This window comes from Petaurus breviceps, unplaced genomic scaffold, assembly GCF_028583685.1.
Source record: "Petaurus breviceps papuanus isolate PSGF00001 unplaced genomic scaffold, PetGlider_PUasm1.0 685, whole genome shotgun sequence".
Lineage (NCBI taxonomy): Eukaryota > Metazoa > Chordata > Mammalia > Diprotodontia > Petauridae > Petaurus > Petaurus breviceps.
Genome location: NW_027186455.1, coordinates 3,317,417 through 3,337,503, shown reverse-complemented (window position 1 = coordinate 3,337,503; position 20,087 = coordinate 3,317,417). Strand labels below are relative to the sequence as shown.

Here is a 20,087-nt window from a genome sequence, read left to right as displayed (position 1 = left end):
ACACACACCCAGCAAGAACTAAAATGAGAAAATGGGTTACAGATTTTGGTTTCTTAATCCTAGTTATGATCATGAACCCACTCTGGGTTAAAAGAATAGCCAGGTGGAAGCAACATAAATGTGTATTAATATATAAATGGTCTCAGTTTTCCACCGTTCTTATGTTTATGTTTGGAATTTGAATACTACCTATACTCTTGATTGAGAAAATCGGTAGAAACCAAATATTAAAATCTTTTAACACATTTTCTTACAATACTGCCCTTGTAAGAAGTAAGAAATTTTTTAGTGAAAATTTAAGGTCATATGACTTAATTGGAGGAAAAAAATTGCCTTCATTCTTCATTTTGAGGGAAGGTCTTAGAAGAACTATGATTTTTAAAATTCATTTATAACTAGAGCTCCCTTTTTCCCCATGAGTTGTATAGTTTTTACAAAATACATTCACCTACACCCTCACTTTTTTAAACTGCCATTTACATCCAACAAATGTTCTGAGAAGGAAAGAAAAAAATCCCTCAAACCTACTTGAAACAAGTGACATTTGTACAGAAAGTTTCTTTCCATTGTATCTTGGTTTCCATTTGTTACTGATTTCCCATTTCAAAACTAGTTTATTTGCGGGGGGGGGGGGGGGTTGGTTTTTTTTTTTTTTTTTTTTGGAGGGATGGGAGGGAGGAATTACTCAGTTTCTGTAGGTCTGAAGAGATTCTGTGGATCTTTTTGGGTAGTGTGACATTCTCCAGATGTAGGGCTCCAAAGAATGTACATACCTCCAGTAGCCAGTTTCTTTTCTCACATTCCAAATGCTTATTATATTGGGGAAGAAAGGAATTCAATTAAGAAATGTCTAATTGATTATGTAGGCTTTTCTCAAAAAGAGTAATTACTCTGTTTTGTGTTTTTAGAAATGAGTGTGTGCCATTTCATGACAGTGGCAAATATTCACAGTTGACTCTGGTAAGAATTCCCTTTTATTATGTGATTTCAAAAGGCATGTGTTATTTCTTTAGCTTTCTTGTCCCTTTCACCCCCTCAACACCGTCGACATCTTCTGCAAGTCCGACTCCATCTACCTACCTACCACCCAGCGCCCCCCCGCGCAACTCCCTAGTATGCTTGACATTTTGTGTTCATACAGCCATTGTTCTTGATTGAACTTGAATGGAGGATTTAAATTTTGTCACTGACAAGAAGAAGTATGTTCTAATGATATGGCTGTTTTGGGTTGGTACTTTGGTAGGATCTGGATTAGACGAACATTTTCTAGAGTCTAAGGAAGGCCCTTGTATTTAATTATCCACCAAGAGGGCATGTAAAAACTGAAAACTTTGATGATGAGTTAGTGAAAATGTGGACAAGTTAGTTGACCATACATGCATAAATGTGCTGTAATGAACGGTATAGACATGTTCTTTTTACTTAAAACTGGATAGCTTTGTTGTTAAATGTAGTCCTTGTTTTAAATATAGGATTCTAGTAGCAAGATATGTGATTTGAATGCCAACACTGAATCAGAAGTGCCAGGAGGTGAAAGTGGTGGTGGTATTCATGGAGAAGCAGCATGTTTGCATATCCCCCATTTAGAGCTGAAGAGTGTTTCCGATGGTGATAAATGGGAAGGTAATTTTATCCATTCCCCCCCCCCCCAAGTTAACATTGTAATTGAATTGACATAAATATTGTAATCGAATTAACAAAAAACAAGGAGCGACTACCCTTCCACAAGTCCTAGATTATTTTTATTATTTTTCACTCAGGTGGGGTTGCCAGGTAGGTTTATATTTTTGTTGTCATATAATGTTTGAGTGTGAAGTTCTTGGGACACTTTTGAGTAGGAAAGGGCCTAGCCACTCTCAGATGAGAAAGAGTGAGGAAGATGATCTTTTTGATGATAGGACTTTACAATCTGTGTTTAGGCCAGGTCCTGGGAAAATTCCCGTAGACCTAGTTTTTAGGGACATTTCTAAGGGGAACACAATACAGTGACCCCATTTGTGAAAGTGTGGATTTGCATAAAAAAGAGGTCTATGCTAAATATAAATTTAAAAGGAAAGTTACAGCATTTATGAATATAGAAACAATCCGCTGTTGCATACCTCTTCACTCAGAAATAACCTAATTTATTTTGTTCCTTTCTTAAATCAGGTTTTAGTGTATCCTAAGGAAACAGCTAGCTAAACCTTTCTATACACTCTCTGTTGACATTGACTAGGGGAATAGTCTGAAGAATTAGTGTTAACATTATGGGTTATAAATATAGGTTGGTTTTTTTGTTGTTGTTGTTTTTTGCTTTTTGGAGGGCAATTGGGGTTAAGTGATTTACCCGAGGTCACATGGCTAGTTTTTTTTTTTGTTGAGTGTCTGAACGCAGATTTGAACTCCGGTCCTTCAGACTCCAGGGCGGGTGCTCTACTCACTGAGCTACCTAGCCGCCCCTATAGATGTAGTTTTGATGAAAATTCTTACCCATCTATGTTTTATTTTTACATCTAACCTTAATCTTTAAGGCTTTCTTATGTTATTCTCCTTAGCTCCCTTTCTTATTTAGTTTAGATATTTGACTTGCTCAATAATATATCACTCTTCTCTTACCTAGATTGAATTTGGGCCAATTTGTTTTCCTCTTAAAAAATAACTACTCTGCTAAATAAAGACATTTAGAGTTCAAGTTCATGATCTTACAGATTTTACTGACATTAGTAGAATATTGCAACTCAAATGTATTTACCTCTGAGTGATCCAGCAGACCCTTTGAATTGAACAAATGATCCAGCAGACCCCTAAGGATCAGTTTTTAAGAGGAGAGGACTCTTATTTGTGTATATAGATGGAATCTTCTTTAAATGAGTAGTTGACTTCTGTTAGATGAGAATGAAGCCAGAATAGTGTATATCTTTGTCTTGTAAGAAAATGCCAGTGACTAAAGTAGCATCTTGGGAATCATTGGTTTCAGGGTAGCTAATTAGCATGGAATAGTGATTGTTTTTTATTGCTAGGAGAATACTGTAAGTTCTTTATGCAAAGGCTTATGGCCTTCCCTAAAGGGAATCTGAATAAGTCCCTCTCCTTTCTTTTCTCATCCTGACCTACACATGTTTTGAAATTAGTGACAGGAGTGTCCCATAGGGCATTTGAATACAAATTCTCTTTATTCTTTTTATACCTATTTGAAATTGCCCCAGGGGTGGGGAGATTGCTTCTGATACTACCACCTGGGTTACATTGTTCCTTCATTTTTGGGTAAGAAGGGAAAAGAGCACTTATAGGCTTGTCATACATACTGCAAGGTCGGGTTAATAGGTTTCAGGATAGATAGTGAGATTCTTCATGGAGGAATATGGGATCCATAAAAAATTCCTCCCCAGTGATTTCAGGTTATAATCCAGAGACATAGCTGTTGACTACATCTGACATAGTTCAAAGTTCTGACCAGTTCAAAGTAGACATGCAATTTGTCATACTGTTGGTTTCTAAATAAATGTAGCTTTGCCACTCACTCTCTCATTAACAGTTGAATTAGTGGCATCTTTCTTTGATAAGATCAATGTTATATTATTTCATCAACTACCTAATTTGGCATATCCAGAGACCTGAGGTAATAGGAGTCTCTTAGGTCATATGGCTAGTTAGCAAAGAAGTGGGTGAATCCTAATGAATTTTCACCTGTTTCTCCCTCACATAAATATGAGACTTTCTTCTTTTGTAGAGCTGAATGCATTATCAATAGAATAGAATTTGGAAGAGATTTTCAGTATGTGGCTAACCCCAGAATAATCTCTTGTAGCTGTTAAACAAAGGGGGTCTTGGATCTTGAAAAAAAGCATACCCTCTTCTTAAGGGAACTCATAATCTAAGTCTGGAATGAAATGTAACAGGAGCAAATCCATGCTAATGTTATTGTGCAATTCTCAATATGATAGTAGGAAAACCTTTTTAAAAAAGTATTCAATCAGGTTCTTCCATTTCCTCCAGGGTTATGCTTAAATACAAATAAAACCACTATTTTTTTTTTTTTTGGCCTTGCTTAAATGGAAATGTATGTTTGTTTGTTTTCAAAATTTTGGTCAGTATTAATTTTGTTAGGTAAACTTTTTTGAAGAGTAAAATGAATAACTTGGCCCTGGAAAATGTTTTTTGTATCTTTCGGCTTTATGTTAGTTATGTGTATGGTTTGTTCTGACTGTGCTGTGTGTTCACTTTAGTATTTTTGCCATTTTTTTCCCATTTTATTAGCGTCATGCCCTATCACTTTCCCCCTCATTGATTTCAAAACAATGCATCTGCAGAGAGATGGGGAGGGTAAGTATGGTTCACCATAGTTTAGTTTTCTGCCTTTTTATGGTTTATGATTTGTTTGCCTTACAATTAGCCCTTCTCCTGCTGCCCCCATTTCCTGAAAATGTCTTTATGGGTAAAAATGTTACCCAGAGAAAATGGCTTTTGTTATTTCCCCTTTCTTTCCCCAAACAGGAGAGTTCCTATAAAAACTTGCTACTGATTTCTTATTCACTGGGAAGCAGGTACAAGGGTTGTTTTAAAAAAAAAATCACTTTATTGCTGGGTTTTGTTGTGTTGCACGCTTTGAATTCAAGTCAGTTATCAGATTTATCTTGGTGGCAGAATAAAACTCAAGTATATTCTTATTCTGAAAAAATATCAACTTTTCTAAAGTACCTAGAGACAAATGTAAAAATAATCTACTAGGTAGTCAGCTATTATGACAAGGAGAAAAGCATATGTGAATTTTGACACTGTCAAGTAATCTCTGAGAATTAAAGACAATTATAAAACATTAAAAAAAAATTGATCTCAGTAATGCCCATGTTAAACTGTTGCTGTCTTATTGGGGGAAAAGAAAATACCCTTTATGTTTAAATGCCAAACTTATTTGTTTCAAATGGGATGTGAAGTTGATTTTGTATTGGGAGTGTTTGTGGAGTGCTTGTCTGTGTGCTTTGTTTTATTGACTTGTGTATGCAATTGTTTTGTTAAAAGTATGTTAACACGTTTTTCAGTTCAGTATACTGTATTCTGCTCTAAAATAAACATAAGATTATTACCACAAACTTTGACTTAATATTTTTGGTGCTTAATAATTGAAATGTGTTATACTTTTGAATTCCATAAAAGGTAGATTTTAAATTTAGTGTCTCACTGTTATCAGGTAAATTAACTGTTTATTGGCTGTAAATCAGTCATTTTTGGAGCTTTCTGAACTCTAGCAGACCCCTGTAAGGGCTCCTGTTGATAAATGAGTTCTGTAGCATAACATAAGCTCTGGCATCTTCTAACAGTTTTAGTTGACATCCAGGAGCCAGTTGATTCATTTGGCAAGATTTGGCTCTTTTCTTCCTGCATGTAAATATAAGGTGTTTTTTTCTGAACAATACCATTTTTATTTCATTTTAAAGAGAAAGGTATCCAACTAACTTTGGATATTCAAACAACTTGACAGTGTCTCTTCTCGTCTCTTTAATTTTGTTTTTAAAAATATACACATGAGGAAGTCCCTTATGTAAAAATCAAATTCATGTGGGGACTATTAAATAATTATTCTCTTAATGTTTTAAAGGCGTAATAATAGCTTCATGGAGATTTTAACATTCAAAAGCATTAATATTTTAAAGATTGTTATATGAAATGGTGTACAGTATGATTGAATGGGGACATTGTTTTAATTAAGTGACTTATACATTTGGTTATAAATTACACATATTCACAGTGAATATATAGCTGCTTTTAACACTAAAAACTTTATCCTTTTTGGAAATAAGAAACCCATGGTACCATTTCTGTGTGTTCTATTTTACAGAGCCATTTCCTGCTTTTAAGTCTTGGCAGGAGGATTCTGAATCTGGAGAAGCTCAACTTTCCCCACAAGCTGGGAGAATGACTCACCATCCTCTTGAAGAAGATTGTCCACCAGTATTGTCACATCGTAGTTTAGATTTTGGACAAAGCCAGCGATTCCTGCATGATCCAGAAACTTTGGATTCTTCATCTAAAGCACTTTCTTTTGCAAGGTATGCATCTAACTTTTGTAATATGCTAGAATTGCTAGCTGTGAAAGGAAATTTGTACTGGGTGGATGTTTTGTTTAATTGAAAGAATCATTTGTTTTTTTAAAAAATTCTCTTAAAGTCACCCCCATGGGTTCCTCAGGTTCTCTGACCAGCTGCCACTGTACAGAAGGATTGAGTGATGAGACTGGATATGGGTGTGATGCTATTAAGAGCAAAGAGCCTCTCTAGGTTGTGTCTGTTGTTCTTTACTCTTTTTAATTGCTTCTCTATACTTTAACTTCACTTCCTTCCAGCCTCCCAAGTTGACTTTCTCCAGTAGATTTTTTCCCCTTGAAATGTTCTTAGGGATCAGTATCCCTTATTTGGTCAGAACAGTTTGGAAGAATAAACTTAAACCAGTTTTAAACAATTTCAAACAATAACACAAATTGTATGGGCTAATTTTACAATCTATAGCACACGAACTTTTTACTCTCTTTTTAAGCAAAACTGATTGACATTGTAGACCAACTTTGTGGTCTTGGTATCTTTGGGTAGGAGCATCATTTTTTTTTCTTTTTGGGGAATGAGCATCTTAAAATGCTTTATGCATTTCTCAAAATCTAGATTAGTTCATTTGATCTTTGCTGATAATGCTAAATGGTGTTTCTTTTCTTTTTTTTTTTTTTGCTTTTTGGAGGGCAATTGGGGTTAAGTGACTTGCCCAAGGTCACGTGGCTAGTTTTTGTGTTGTGTCTGAGGCTGAATTTGAACTCAGGTCCCCTTGACTCCAGGGCCGGTGCTCTATTCACTGTGCCACATAGCTGCCCCCGTAAGTGGTGTTTCTTTAGTTTTTGTAAATGTATACATTGGATATCTTTTTTAAATCAGGACTCGAAGAGCATCCTTTAGTTCAAAAGATGACAAGAGGGAAGATAAAACGCCATATCAGTTGGTCAAGAAACTACAGAAGAAAATCAGACAATTTGAAGAGCAATTTGAAAAAGAGAAAAGCAGTAAGGTAAGTCAGTAGCTTTTGCCAAATATACAAATAGAATAATAGAATGCTGGAACTAAAACTTTTGATGTCGTAAACCACTTAGATTGGGGGTGGGCTTGGTTGCTTCCATATTGAGTAGAGCACTGGATTTATGAAGGGTTCTAATCCCACTAACTAATCAAACACTACCTGGGTGACCCCCAACCTCTCTCTTTCTTACTTTCCTAATCTGTAGAATAGGATCATGGCAGCTATCATACAGAATGTTTTTGAAAACTCAAATGATTCATGTAACGTACTCTGCAAACCTCAAAGCTCTGTCTAAAATGTCAGCTTTTATTATCCATTAGATGGAGCAACCTCTGAGGCTCAGGGAAATGAAGTGACTTGCCTAAGGTAATACAGTCATTTAGTGGCTGAACTTAGATTAGGATTCAGCTCTTTCAACAACTAAAATAACTAGCTCTAGCTCAACTATGTCTCAGTCTCTTTCTGTTCTCACTGCTCCCTCTATGTAGATTATCATCATCATCCACCTGGACTGTGTAGCAATTGCCTCATCAGAGAAGTATTTTCTCTCTGCTATAATATCCTTGAGACTGTTGCCAAACTAATATTTTTATATATAGATTTGTTTGCATTACTCCTCTTCTCACATTTCATCCTCTGCTGAAAAAACTTCAGTGGCTTCCCTATTACCTCTGCAGCAAAGCAGATTCCTTTGAGGAAAGCCTCTAATGACAAGAAACCTGGTATCACTCTATTTTCTAGCTTATATCCAAGTACTCTGTGCTACAGCCAAATTTGATTGCTCTTTTTCCTTCACATAAGCTCAGCTTAGTTTTGCCTCTTTGCCAGTTCATGTTTTTCCTTATTCTTAGAATATCTCCTTTCCCCTGTTTTTTGACTTACTGAAATTTCTATCTGCCCAGTTTTGAAAGTCTAACTCAAATACTGATTTCCTTCTCACGTCTTCCCTGATTTGCCTACTGGATGATAACCTTTTTCCAAGTACTCTTGGTCCTTAATGTTGCATTATAATGCTTTATTATTGTATGCCAGTTATCTGTACCTCTTATTTATCTCCCTACATGATTGTAAACTCTTTAAGAAAATAGAAATGACAAATAAATACCTAATTTTTTTTTAATCTTTCCTAGTGCCTAGGACACAAGCCACTATTTATTAGACAATAAATAGAAATAGGACTGGACCTATGATTTGTTGTTATAAATAAGAGCTTCTTCTGGTTGGGGAAGCTTTCTCCTATCAATTCAGGTTGTCACATTCTCTGTAACTTCCCTATTCTTAGAGAGTTGCCTAGAGCAGAGGTTTAAAAAACCTGGTCTGCTTGTCTCATTAGACCTGAACTTTATTAGATGTTATTGGGAAATGTAATGGGGAGATACTTAACAAAATGATGCAGGGATCCTTATGCATAGTTTAGTGACCAACCATTATATTTGTGTTTGATACCACTGGCCTTGAGCACTGAGAGAGGTTAAGCTACTTGCCCATGATCCCCCATTAAATATCAGAATTGGGATTTGAAAGCAGATCCTCCTGACTCTCAGGCTAGCTATTTAGTAAGTATTCCACTGCTGCCTCTCATACAATAAATAATTGAATTGAACCTAGACTTGCATATTTGAGGCAGGTGTTTATTGACAGTTTGTTTGTGGTAAAGACTATACATATAAAAGTCTTAAGTTGGTCTTTTTAAAGGATACATTTGAAAGTTTCCCCTTTTATTTACAGCCCTCCTACAGTGATATTGCAGCCAATCCCAAAGTTTTAAAGTGGATGACAGAGCTTACTAAACTAAGGAAGCAAATTAAAGGTATATAATATGTTCTTTTTTTCTTTTAAACTGATATCCACTCATATATAAATATTTGTGTTACATAACATCATCCAAGGAATTGATACTTTGAAATTTGCTCCTTTTTCATCTTGGTAATGGTGATGAAAAAGAAAATTTGCTCTTTTTCCAATTCCCATGGCAGAAGTATAAGAATATTATTCGAGAAGACTTTGGTAATCACAGGACAATTATGGTTTCCCCTAAACTTCAAGTATTTGGAATTTGTCAAATAGCACATAGCAACTTAAGAATTTGAAGATGTATTGGACAGCTTTCTTCTCGCTGAAGAGTATACATGGAAATTTAATATCTTTCCTCTTTTCTTTGGTGGTATTCTGCATGATACAATAAAAATCCCTACACAAAAGCTTTATTTTAGGTTCACTTTTGTTCACTTTCAGGATTTACAAAGCAATTCTTTTTTTTTTTCTTTTTTTGGAGGGCAGTTGGGGTTAAGTAATTTGCCCAAGGTTACACGGCCAGTTTTTTGTGTGGGTGTTAAGTGTCTGAGGCCAGAACCCAACTCGGGTCCTCCTGACTCCGGGGCCGGCACTTTACTTACTGTGCCACCTAGCCGCCTCTACAAAGCAATTCTTGATAAACATTTGGTCTGAGTTTCAGAGAATGTAATTTCGGTAGATTAAATTGACTTTCACAGAACATGCCAAATGAAAAGCTGACCTACCAGTTTGATTTTGCAGACTACTTAATTTTTCTCTTTAGCAGTAACCAAATCCTAGCTTCCCTTGGCTTCCTTTACAACTGATAACACCTTAACCTTCTGTAGGAATTTTTTCTTCCCTTCCGACTGCTAGTCCTTTCCCTGTAAGATTACCTTTCATATACACTGTGTATATTTCATATATACATACAGTCATTTCCACATTGTCACCTCCATTAGAATGTGAATAGGTATTTCTGGACAGGGAATAGGAGAGAGGTGGAGAAATGTGAGCTTTTAATTATTTGATAACTGCCCTGAAAATACTGCTAAGTATAATGTGCCGTGTTTACTGAAATAATCCCCCCAAAATTCATTTTTTTAAAAAACCTTTTTATTTAGTTTTCTAAAACCAGTTCTCAGAACTCTAGGATTTGATCACATATAGTTAATGCCAACCCTTCAATTGCAAATCCATTGTCTGGATGCCATTGGCAGTTTACTAATTAAACTGGCTAGCCCAGTTATTATTTATTGTTGGTGTAACATAAACATCTTGAGATGATTGAGATCATGTGCTCATATATTAGTGTTCTTGTGGCACATAAATTCTCTTTCTTGACTCATTCTGATATAGAAATAATTATTGTTGGGGCGGCCAGGTGGCGCAGTGAGTAAGAGCGCTGGCCCCAGAGTCGGGAGACCTGGGATTGGTTCTGGGCTCAGATATTTAACACCCACACAAAATAACTGGCCGTGTAACCTTGAGCAAGTTACCTAACCCCGATTGCTTTAAAAAAAAAGTAATTATTGTTTGTCTTGTTGAATTCTGAATTGTAGATGCAAAGCACAAAAGCTCTGATGGGGAATTTGTACCTCAAACACGTCCACGAAGTAACACTCTTCCAAAAAGCTTTGGCTCTTCTCTAGACCATGAGGTTGAAGAAAATGAAGATGAATCCAGGATCACACAGAAGGAGAAAAAGCCAACCAAGGAGGCAACACTTGAACTTATTCTGAAAAGACTGAAAGAGAAGCGTGTGGAAAGAAGCCTTCCAGAAGACATTAAAGTAATCATGATTTTATGTCTTACACTCAAGCTAAAATGTGATTTTCAACTCAAAATGATGTATGGAATCCTTGATAAAAGTCAGTCTTGAGTGGTAGATGTTATTCACAGGGCCATAGATTTATACTGGGAAGGGACATTAAAAGTCATCTAGGCTGATACAATGTCTTTCCACAGGACAAAACTGAGTCTTAGAGGGATTAAGTGATTTGTTCCAAGTACTCAGGTTGGGATTTGAATCTAGGTCTTCTGACTGTATTTAATCTTCTTTCTATTGCCTCACACTCTTCTATCAAGGTTGGTCTTTCAGTTTTCCATACTCTCCTTTATTTTTATCCCACTGTCCCTCTCCTTCAAAATGTAAACCCTGACCTTTTCTTCCCATTTTCCCCCTCCTGTCTTTCAGATTCTCCTTTGCTAAAACAAGAATATTTTCCTTTTCTGAGGAAGCCTTCCTAAACTAACCTCACCTAATTCTGTTCAGTATAGTTCTATTGGAACCAGTTCTCTTGTTTTGCTATGTCACAGAATGGTAGAACTGGGAGGTCCACCTGCCCTCTGCGTCCAGGAGAGGGAACTGAGGCTCTAGAGAGGGGAAATTACTTAAGTGCCTGAAGCACTAGTTAGGCAGAAATGGGGGTAAGGTGCAGGCCTTCTAACCTATAATATTTTGTCCACTGCATAGTACTAACTCCATAAAGATGAATTTGACTGAGAATGCCTAAGCTAATAGAATAAGCACTGAATTTGGAGCCACAGACTCTGGGTCCAATTCCTGCTTTTGAATTGGGCAAAGTACTTTACTTTTCTAAAACTTGTTTCTCTTTCTGTAAAATAAAGGGATTGGTTCTTTGCAGTTCTAAGCTAGTTCTCTGTTGTTTTAGATCTCATAGAAACCATTTTAGTTTGTATAGACTTGCTTTTCTAAGCTTTTTGAATCTAAGTGATCTTGATCTTTTCCCTTCACATTTGCTTAAGAAGGGATGCCTTACCTTGCCCTCTTCCTCTCCTCCCTTCCAATAAAACCTCTCAGATGCACAAAGTACTAAAAACTTAGCTTTGCTGACAAGTTCACTGCTAAATTATTCATGTTTTGAACCTTAGCTTGTTTTTAGTCCCTTTGCTGATTGCTTCTAAGTCATAGAATCACATTTACAATCTAGCTTTAAAACTAGAAAGAAACTTTGAGAACCTTTAATCTGCCTCCCTCTCTTCCCAGACCAAGAAATTGGAGAGATGACTTCAGGAAGATCTTATGTAGTTATTAGCAGCCAGGAATGGAAATTTAGACCTCTGATCTATCTATACCTATATACCTTTACCTATAATTTTACCTATATTGTCTACACGCTTATGTATATGTGTATACATGTATGCATATATGTATATGCACTATTCATACAATATGTAGATGCATATATAATAAAATATTTTATATATAAATTGTAGTGATATAGAAGATATATGTGTGTGTATAGATATAAATCTTGAAGATAGCAAGAGATTTAAATAGACTTAAATTCTGCATTTGCCATGTCATTTTTATAAGGGCCAGCTGAAATAATAAATATATAAGATAAATAATAACAATAATAATATAAACCTGAGATAATATAAAAATGTTCTGCCTGTTATTGTTAATTGATCCTATGAAAACATTTTTGTAGAATATTATGAGGGAAAATTTCAGAGAAATAGTGTTGTAAGTGGGCTACTGACTGTAAATGGTTGTTTATAGTGGGGTTTAGTTAAAATACATTAGTAATGACATTGTGAAAAGTTGTTGGCTGAAGCAATCTTTTATTTAGAATAGTTTATCAATAGTGGTTGTAACAACTGTTCTTCATTTTTACCCTTTAAATAAGGAAAGGATAATTATCAGTTCGGATCAAGGGCTCTTAATCTGGGATCTCTGAATGTTTTAAAAATATTTCGATAACCATTTTAGTATAATAGATTTCTTTTGTAATTTTATGTATTTTACTTTATACATTTCAAAAATGTTGCAGGGCAGCTAGGTGACGCAGTGAATAAAGCACTGGCCCTGGAGTCAGGAGGACCTGATTTTAAATCTGACCTCAGACACTTGACACACTTACCGGCTCTGTGACCTTGGGCAAGTTACTTAACCCCAATTGCCCTGCTTTCCACCCACCAAAAAAAAAGTTATTCTGAGAAGGGGTCCATAGGCTTCATCACACTACATTACCAAAGGAATCCATGACAAAAAAAAAGTTACCAACCCCTGAGTGTTTATAGTTTAGATAGATTGTGTATGGCTTAGGCCTTTTGAGGTCCTTTTAAAGAAAAAGAGCAGAAGAGACCAAGTTAGTCATAAAAGATTGAAGTAAATTTTGGAATTCAGTTCCCTAAGTATTTTTAAATATATAGGATCTATTCTTATAAACCTGGACTAGATTGCTTATGTGCTAGAGATAGTCCTTTCAACTTTAGAAAGGAATGAATATGACAATATTGTTTCTTTCTCATAGAAAATGACAAAAGATCATTTGGCCGAAGAGAAAACTTCTCTCCAGAAAAGTCTTCTGTACTATGAAAGTCAACATGGAAGACCGGTAATGTCTTTCTCTTGTTTGATTTTACTGTACAAAGGTAACCCTTGCTGTGATGATGGTTTACATTCTGTTCTGAATTGCCTAGGGCAGTGATGTCAAACTCAAAAGAAACAGGGGTGCTAATCTGTATGTAAGGATCCTTGTGGGTCACATACTTAGTTTTAAAGTGTAATATTATCTACACTTTATTGTTATTAAAATTTTTTTTAACTATTCCCTGATTACATTTTAATCTGGCTCACTGTACTTGGGAGTGTTGTGGGCCATATGTAATGGGCTGCATGTTTTACATGTCTGATCTAGAGCATTGTTTCCTACACTTTGAAATGATTTCTATTAAAGATTAAGATCGCTCAGATAACATCTTGGCCAAATAGTATGAAGTAAAACTAGGAGACCATATAACTTTTATCAGGTAAAAACATCAGTAGCATTTTAGCTTTTCCACCAAGCAGAAAGTATGTGAAGTTCATTATATTTTCCCCAAAACTCATTCCTCTTTCTGACTTTCCTGTTTTTTCCAGGGACATTCTGATCATGTCAGTCACCTAGGTTCTGAACCTAGGAGTCATTGTGTACTTATTCTTTTTCAGCACCCATTTCCAGTCAGGTGCTAACCTTGTCGATGCCACTTTTACAACATAACAAAAGTCTCTTTTTCTCCACACATGTAGCTGTCACCATAATCCAGTTTTTCTCTGGGCTTATTGAAATAGTCTCCTAACTGGTCTGCCTATATCCAATCTTTCTTTCTCTATTCATACATTCACCCAAGTCATATACAAAAACCTCAGGTCTGACTGTGTCATGCTCCTATTCCAAAAGCTGTACTCTCCTTATTGCTACTAGAAAAAAGTAGACTATTTTAAGCACCTCACAGTCTGGCTCCTGCTTCTCCAGAATTATGACACATTACTCCCTTTCAGCCAAATTGGCCTTCAAACACAATAATATTCCATCTTCTTTTTTTGTGCCTTTGCAAAAGCTGGTGTCTCCCATGCCCGCAATGCACTCCTTCCATTCTTACTTTGAATGAAGTTGCTTCAAGTGCCACCTTCTACATGAGGCCTTATTTGATATCTCCTCCACCCTCCATTCAAACAGAAAATGTTTACTTGTGTCTAACTCTTTGTGACCCCATTTGGGGTTTTCTTGGCAAAGATCACTGGAGTGGTTTGCCATTTCCTTCTCCAGCTCATTTTATAGTTGAGGAAACTGAGGTAAAGAGGATTAAATTACTTGCTCAGGGTTACCCAGTAAATATCTGAGGCCAGATTTGAACTAAGATGAGTCTTCTTGACTCCAGGCCCTACACTCTATCCACTGCACCACTTAGCTGCCTTAAACAAAAAATTACCATGGCTTTACTTTGAATATATTCTGTTTTATTCCCCTCATAGACTTAAAGCATGTGCATGTAGTATGCATAATATAATAAAATATAAGTATCATGTATAATCGAGTTTAGTTCAGATATGGTCCCAATTCTTATGAATGTTGGTCTAGTCCATTGTAAATTCAAATAGAAATGGAAAACCATTAAACTGTACATGAGGATTCCTGCAGCTATATATTGACTTAGAAAATCACATATTTACATTATCTATATTCTGTTTTATTTTTATTTCGTTAAATTATTTGCCAGCTACATTTTAATCTGGTTCTATCAGGCTGTGGGTTGGACAGCTCTATTCTAGTTGTTTTTCAGTCATTCAGTTTTGTCTGATTCTTCATGAATGGGCCATATTGTTCGTGGGGTTTTCTTGGCAGAGATACTGGAGTGGTGACTTGCCCTGGGTCACATAGATAGTAAGCTTTTGAGGCTGAATTTGAACTGAGGTTTTCCTGACTCCAGGCCCAGTACTTTATCCATTGAGCCATCTAGTTGGCTATTGTAGTAGAGGATATCAATCAACAAGCGTTTATATAGCATCTCCTATATGCCAGGCACTGTGCTATAACTCTAGAGATACAAATAGAAAGATTGTGATCATCTCACTCTTGAGGACTTTACATACAAATGAAATGAGATACAGTGTGATAACGTAGCATACATAAATGCATCCCAGAGGTATACTTGCTGTGTTGAGATCAGATCGAGAAAAGTTCTTACCAACAGGTAGGGAGTAGAGCTAGGGAAGACTGTATGGAGGAAGTGACATTTGATTTGGACTTAAAAGGACAGGTAGGAATCTGCCAGTAAGTAATCTCTCAATTGCAAAATCTGATGATGGTATTTTCTTAGTCCTCATCGTTGACTTCTGTGTAGTAGCATTTGACTGTTCGCCACTCTCTCTCCTCCTGGATAGTCTTTGGTTTTTGTTACACTATTCTTTCCTAATTCTATCATCTCCCCAACTCAGCTCCTACTCAGTCTGTTTTGTTTGATCATTATATCATATTCCCTAGCTGTAGGTATATCCCAGGGCTCTATCTTGGTCCTCTTTTCACTTGGTGACCTCCTCACTCCCATGGGTTTAATTATCATTTCTCTGCAGATAACTCCCAGCTCTATATTTTTCACTTGGTTCCCTTCGGAGTTCCAATCCTGCATCACAGCTGCCTGTTGGACATTTTGAAATGAATGTCCCATGGGTATTTCAAACTCACCATGTCCAAAACAATTTATTTTTTTTCCCCAAACCTACCCTTCTTCTGAACTTCCTTATTTCTTTTGAGGGCACCTCCATCCTTCCAATTGCCCAGTTTTGCAACTTAAGCAGCTCTTCACTTTTCTTTAACACATGTATCCAAACGAGTGGCCAAATCCTGTTGCTTCTACCTCCACAGTACCTCACATCTGCTCCCTTTTCACTACTCACATGACCACCTTTGTTCAAGACCTCATCACCTCTTGGTAAGGATAAACTGTAAACATACCTGTTTGGCTCTCAAAACTCTCTTTCCATGGTGAAATGGTTCCTCCATCCCCACAAACCAGTCTTCTTTCTGTTTTTCAAGCATGGCAGTCCATGCCTTTTCACTGGCCACACAGACCTGCAGTGCACAACCTCCTTTTTTCCACCTTGTGTAATTCCTTACTTCAAGACTCACCCAACCTCAAGTACTACCTTCTTTCCTGATTTAGAGCACCCTCTCTCCCCCACAACTGCTTATCTTTCTTCTCTAAATTACTCTGATTTTATTATGTCTTCTTTACTTGAATATTTGACTTTTTTTTTCTTTTTGTCTCTAGCACTTAGAAGAGAGTAACTTTTAATAAATACTCATTGATTGATTTCAAACATAAGGGAACACCATGAACTGAGGAACAGAGGATATACTTGTAATCCACTTGGGCTACAGCATATATGACAAGCAGTAGTATGTATGAAGTAAGACTGGAAAGTGAATCTGGAGCCACATTGTGAATTTGAATACTAGGCAAAAATCTGAAACTTACTCAGGAGGCTGTAGGGAACCACTAAATATTTTTGAGCACAAGAGTGACATGACCAAATCTAGGCATAAGGAAAATTGATTTGGCAGCAGTATTAAGGCTGGATTAGTGGGAGGAAAATAAGGGAGTTAAGTTGACTATTATAAAACTTCATGTAGGTGGTGTTGAGAAAATAAGTACACACACATGCCTGTAGTAGGGTAGTAATATTAGGAATAGAGAGGAAACAGCTCCCTGAGAGAATATATTCCTTTTTTTGTATCTGCATATTCCTTTTATGTATGTATGAGTGCTTTGTGCATAGAAAATCCTTAGTGAATGTTTGTTGAATAGAAACAGCAGGACTTGGTAATTGATGAGTTATGGGTTACAAATAAGGCAGAATGAAGTCAGTTAATAGTCTGGCATTTGATCCTCATCACTCAACTGAAATTACTTTCTCCAAAGACACCAACATTTCAATGAAAAATCTGATGGTTTTTTTCTCAGTCTTAATTCTTCCCAACCTCACAGCTGTATTTGTATGTGTAGTCTGGGTTTTTATGTTTATAGTCTCTCCTGCTTCTCCTAACTTGTCTAATTATTCCTCAGGCTACTTTGCTGGTTCTTTATCCATAACATACCCCTAACTTTATGTATTTATTTTTTTGGCGCGCCCCCCTCCCCCCCTTTTTTTAGAGGAGGGAAGGCAGGGTAATTGGGGTTAAGTGGCTAGTAAGTGTTAAGTGTCTGAGGCTGGATTTGAACTCAGGTTCTCCTGACTCCAAGGCCATTACTCTATTCACTGCACCACCTAGCCGTCCCTATACCCCTAACTTTGTGCCCTAAGATTGTACTTATGCCCTTTTTCCCTCCTGCAATGCTGTCTCTTTGGTATACTTATCATCTGCTGGGGTTTAACTGTCTTCTCTTTTTAAATGACACACAGAACTATTTATCCAGCTCTAGTCCTTTCCATGACTTTCAGTCTCTCATTACCAGTTACCTGTTGGACATTTCAAACTAGATGTCTCAGAGACAACTCAGCATGTACAAAAACTGAATTCATTATTTTTCTTCCCAAACCCACCCTTTCTTCCCCCCATGTTTTAAAAGTTATGTTCTCCCTCCTGCCTGTTCCTTACCCATTATACATGTGAAATGATGTAAACCATATTAGCCATATCACACAAAAAAGTGAGAAAAATTATCCTTCATCATGCTTTCAGAGTTCATCATAGTTCCTCATAGAGGTTGATAACATTTTTTTTATCATGAATGCTTTGGAATTGTCTTGAATAAATTGTATTGATCATAGAAGCCATGTCTTTTCCATGTCTTTGCTGTTACTACCATGTTTCCCCGATAATAAGACCTATCCCAAAAATAAGCCCTCCCCTTACTGTGTAAGATTCCTCTAAAATAAGCCCTCCCCCCAAAATAAGCCCTATTGAGATTGCTACTCTGGTAAAGGTGATCCCCTGCGCTACATGCTACATTACGGTACCCTCTTTTTTTTTTTTTTTTGCACTGTCGTCCGTCAGGCCCCCCCCCCCCCCCCCCCCCCCCCCCCCTTTTTTTTTTTTTTTCTCCCCCCCTCCTCCCCCCCCCCCCCCCCCCCCCCGTGAAACGCACGCCGCGCTCAGAGCTGCATCCCATCAGAGCTGCAGCAGTGAGCGCGTCATCCTGTTCTTCCCCAGTGATTTGCTTATTGAATAAAGGTACATTTTTTTGTTCACATTTACCTGTTTATTAAAATTGCTGTCAATGTTCATTAAAATAAGCCCTCCCCTGAAAATAAGCCCTCTGGTGTTTTTCTGTCCAAAAAAAAATAAGACAGTGTCTTATTATCGGGGAAACACAGTATGTACAAAGATCCCTTGGCCATTCTACTTTGCATTAGTTCATTAGTCTTGCCATGTTTTTCAGAAACCACCCTTCTCATCTCTTTCTCTCTCTCTCTCTCTCTCTCTCTCTCTCTCTCTCTCTCTCTCTCTTTTGGCTTTTTGGAGATGGGAGGGTGGGGCATTTGGGATTAAGTGACTTGCCCAAGGTCACATGGCTAGTAAGTGTTAAGTGTCTGAGGTCAAATTTGAACTCAGGTCCTCCTGACTCCAGGGCTGGTGCTCTATTCATTGCGCCATCTAGCCGCCCCCTACCCCGCTTCTCATTTCTTATATAACAATATTGTATCACAACTTATTTAGCCATTCCCCAAATGCTGAGCATCCTCTTAATTTCCAATTCTTTGCCACCACAAAAAGAGTTGCTATGAATATTTTTGTATAAATAGATCCTTTTCCTTTTTCTTTGATGTGTTTGGATACAAACCTAGTAGTGGTGTTGCTTGGTCAAAGGGTATGCACAGTTTTACAGCTCTTTGGGCATAGCTCCATATTGTTTTCCACAGTGGTTGGGCCAGTTCACTATTCTACCAATAGTGCATTAATGTACTTATTTTCTAGCATTTCTGATAGGTGTGAGGTGGTACCTCAGAGTTGTTTTATTTGCAGTTCTCTAAACAATAGTGATTTAGAGTATTTTTTTCTTTTAGCTATAGATAACTTTGATTTTTTTCTTCTGCAAACTACTTGTTCATATCCTTTGACCATTTATCATCTGGGGAATGACTTTTCCCCCTTACCTGGAATGCACTTCTGTCTTCATCTCTGCCTCATAGAATGCTTTTCTTTCTTCTAAAAGGTGCTTAAACACAACTTTCCAAAATAAGTCATTCTGGACACTTTATTAACTACTTTGTATTTATAAATGCTCCTTGTGCACATACACATATTTTAAGGACTTAATAAATATTGTTTGAGACTGGTTGTTGCTGCTGATAGAAATAGTGAAATTAGAATGAAGAGCAGGCTTAGTGGAAAAGGTCATAGGATATAGAAACAGAAGGGATATTAGATTTCAAATAAGCCATTCTTTGTGAAAGCCAAGAATTGGAAACAAAGTAGATGCCTGTCAGTTGAGAAATGGCTAAACAAATTGTGGTACATGAATGTAATGGTATAGAAAATTTAGTAAATTAGTTCCAAGGCTGACTTTCCTTTGTCTCCCCTGGAACTTTCTGTACTGTAACAGATGATGTGTGTGTGTTGAATACAGAGAAGCATAGAAAGATCTATATGAACTGATGTAGAGTGAAGTTAAGCAGAACCAAGAAAACAATAAACATAGTAATTAATAACAATGTAAATGGAAAGAACAATGATATGCCAAGAATTAGAAGTAAATATAACAAAATTATGAAGATCAATCAGGTGACACTCAAATGAAGAGATAGGATGCTGTGGTAATGTAAGGAATGGAAAATGTCAGCCAAAACTTATTTTAAAAAAAGATTTCAACTAATCGTTTTGACTAGTGGTTTTGACTAACTGTAGCCACTTAGGTTACATTAAGTAGAAGAACTGGATTTCAAACCCAGGTCATCTGACTCCAAGTCTCATTTTTTTTTTTACTACATTGAGTGTGATCTTTGTAACATACTGGGTTTAAGCTACAAGATGGACACCCAGTTG

The 20,087-nt window shown here is 36.8% G+C and overlaps 1 protein-coding gene across 2 annotated transcripts in view; it reads left to right on the top strand.

Moving 5' to 3' along the window:
* The window catches only part of FAM13B (family with sequence similarity 13 member B), a 107,253-nt gene that overhangs the window by 79,360 nt on the left and 7,806 nt on the right, over window positions 1-20,087 (top strand). The window contains exons 12-19 of one of the 2 annotated variants that reach the window (XM_069104273.1): window positions 909-960; window positions 1,473-1,623; window positions 4,237-4,302; window positions 5,816-6,026; window positions 6,897-7,026; window positions 8,764-8,845; window positions 10,371-10,600; window positions 13,092-13,175. In XM_069104273.1, coding sequence (XP_068960374.1) covers window positions 909-960; window positions 1,473-1,623; window positions 4,237-4,302; window positions 5,816-6,026; window positions 6,897-7,026; window positions 8,764-8,845; window positions 10,371-10,600; window positions 13,092-13,175 — 1,006 coding nt within the window. The remainder of the gene's footprint in view (window positions 1-908; window positions 961-1,472; window positions 1,624-4,236; window positions 4,303-5,815; window positions 6,027-6,896; window positions 7,027-8,763; window positions 8,846-10,370; window positions 10,601-13,091; window positions 13,176-20,087) is intronic. The other variant, XM_069104274.1, reaches the window with a different exon arrangement.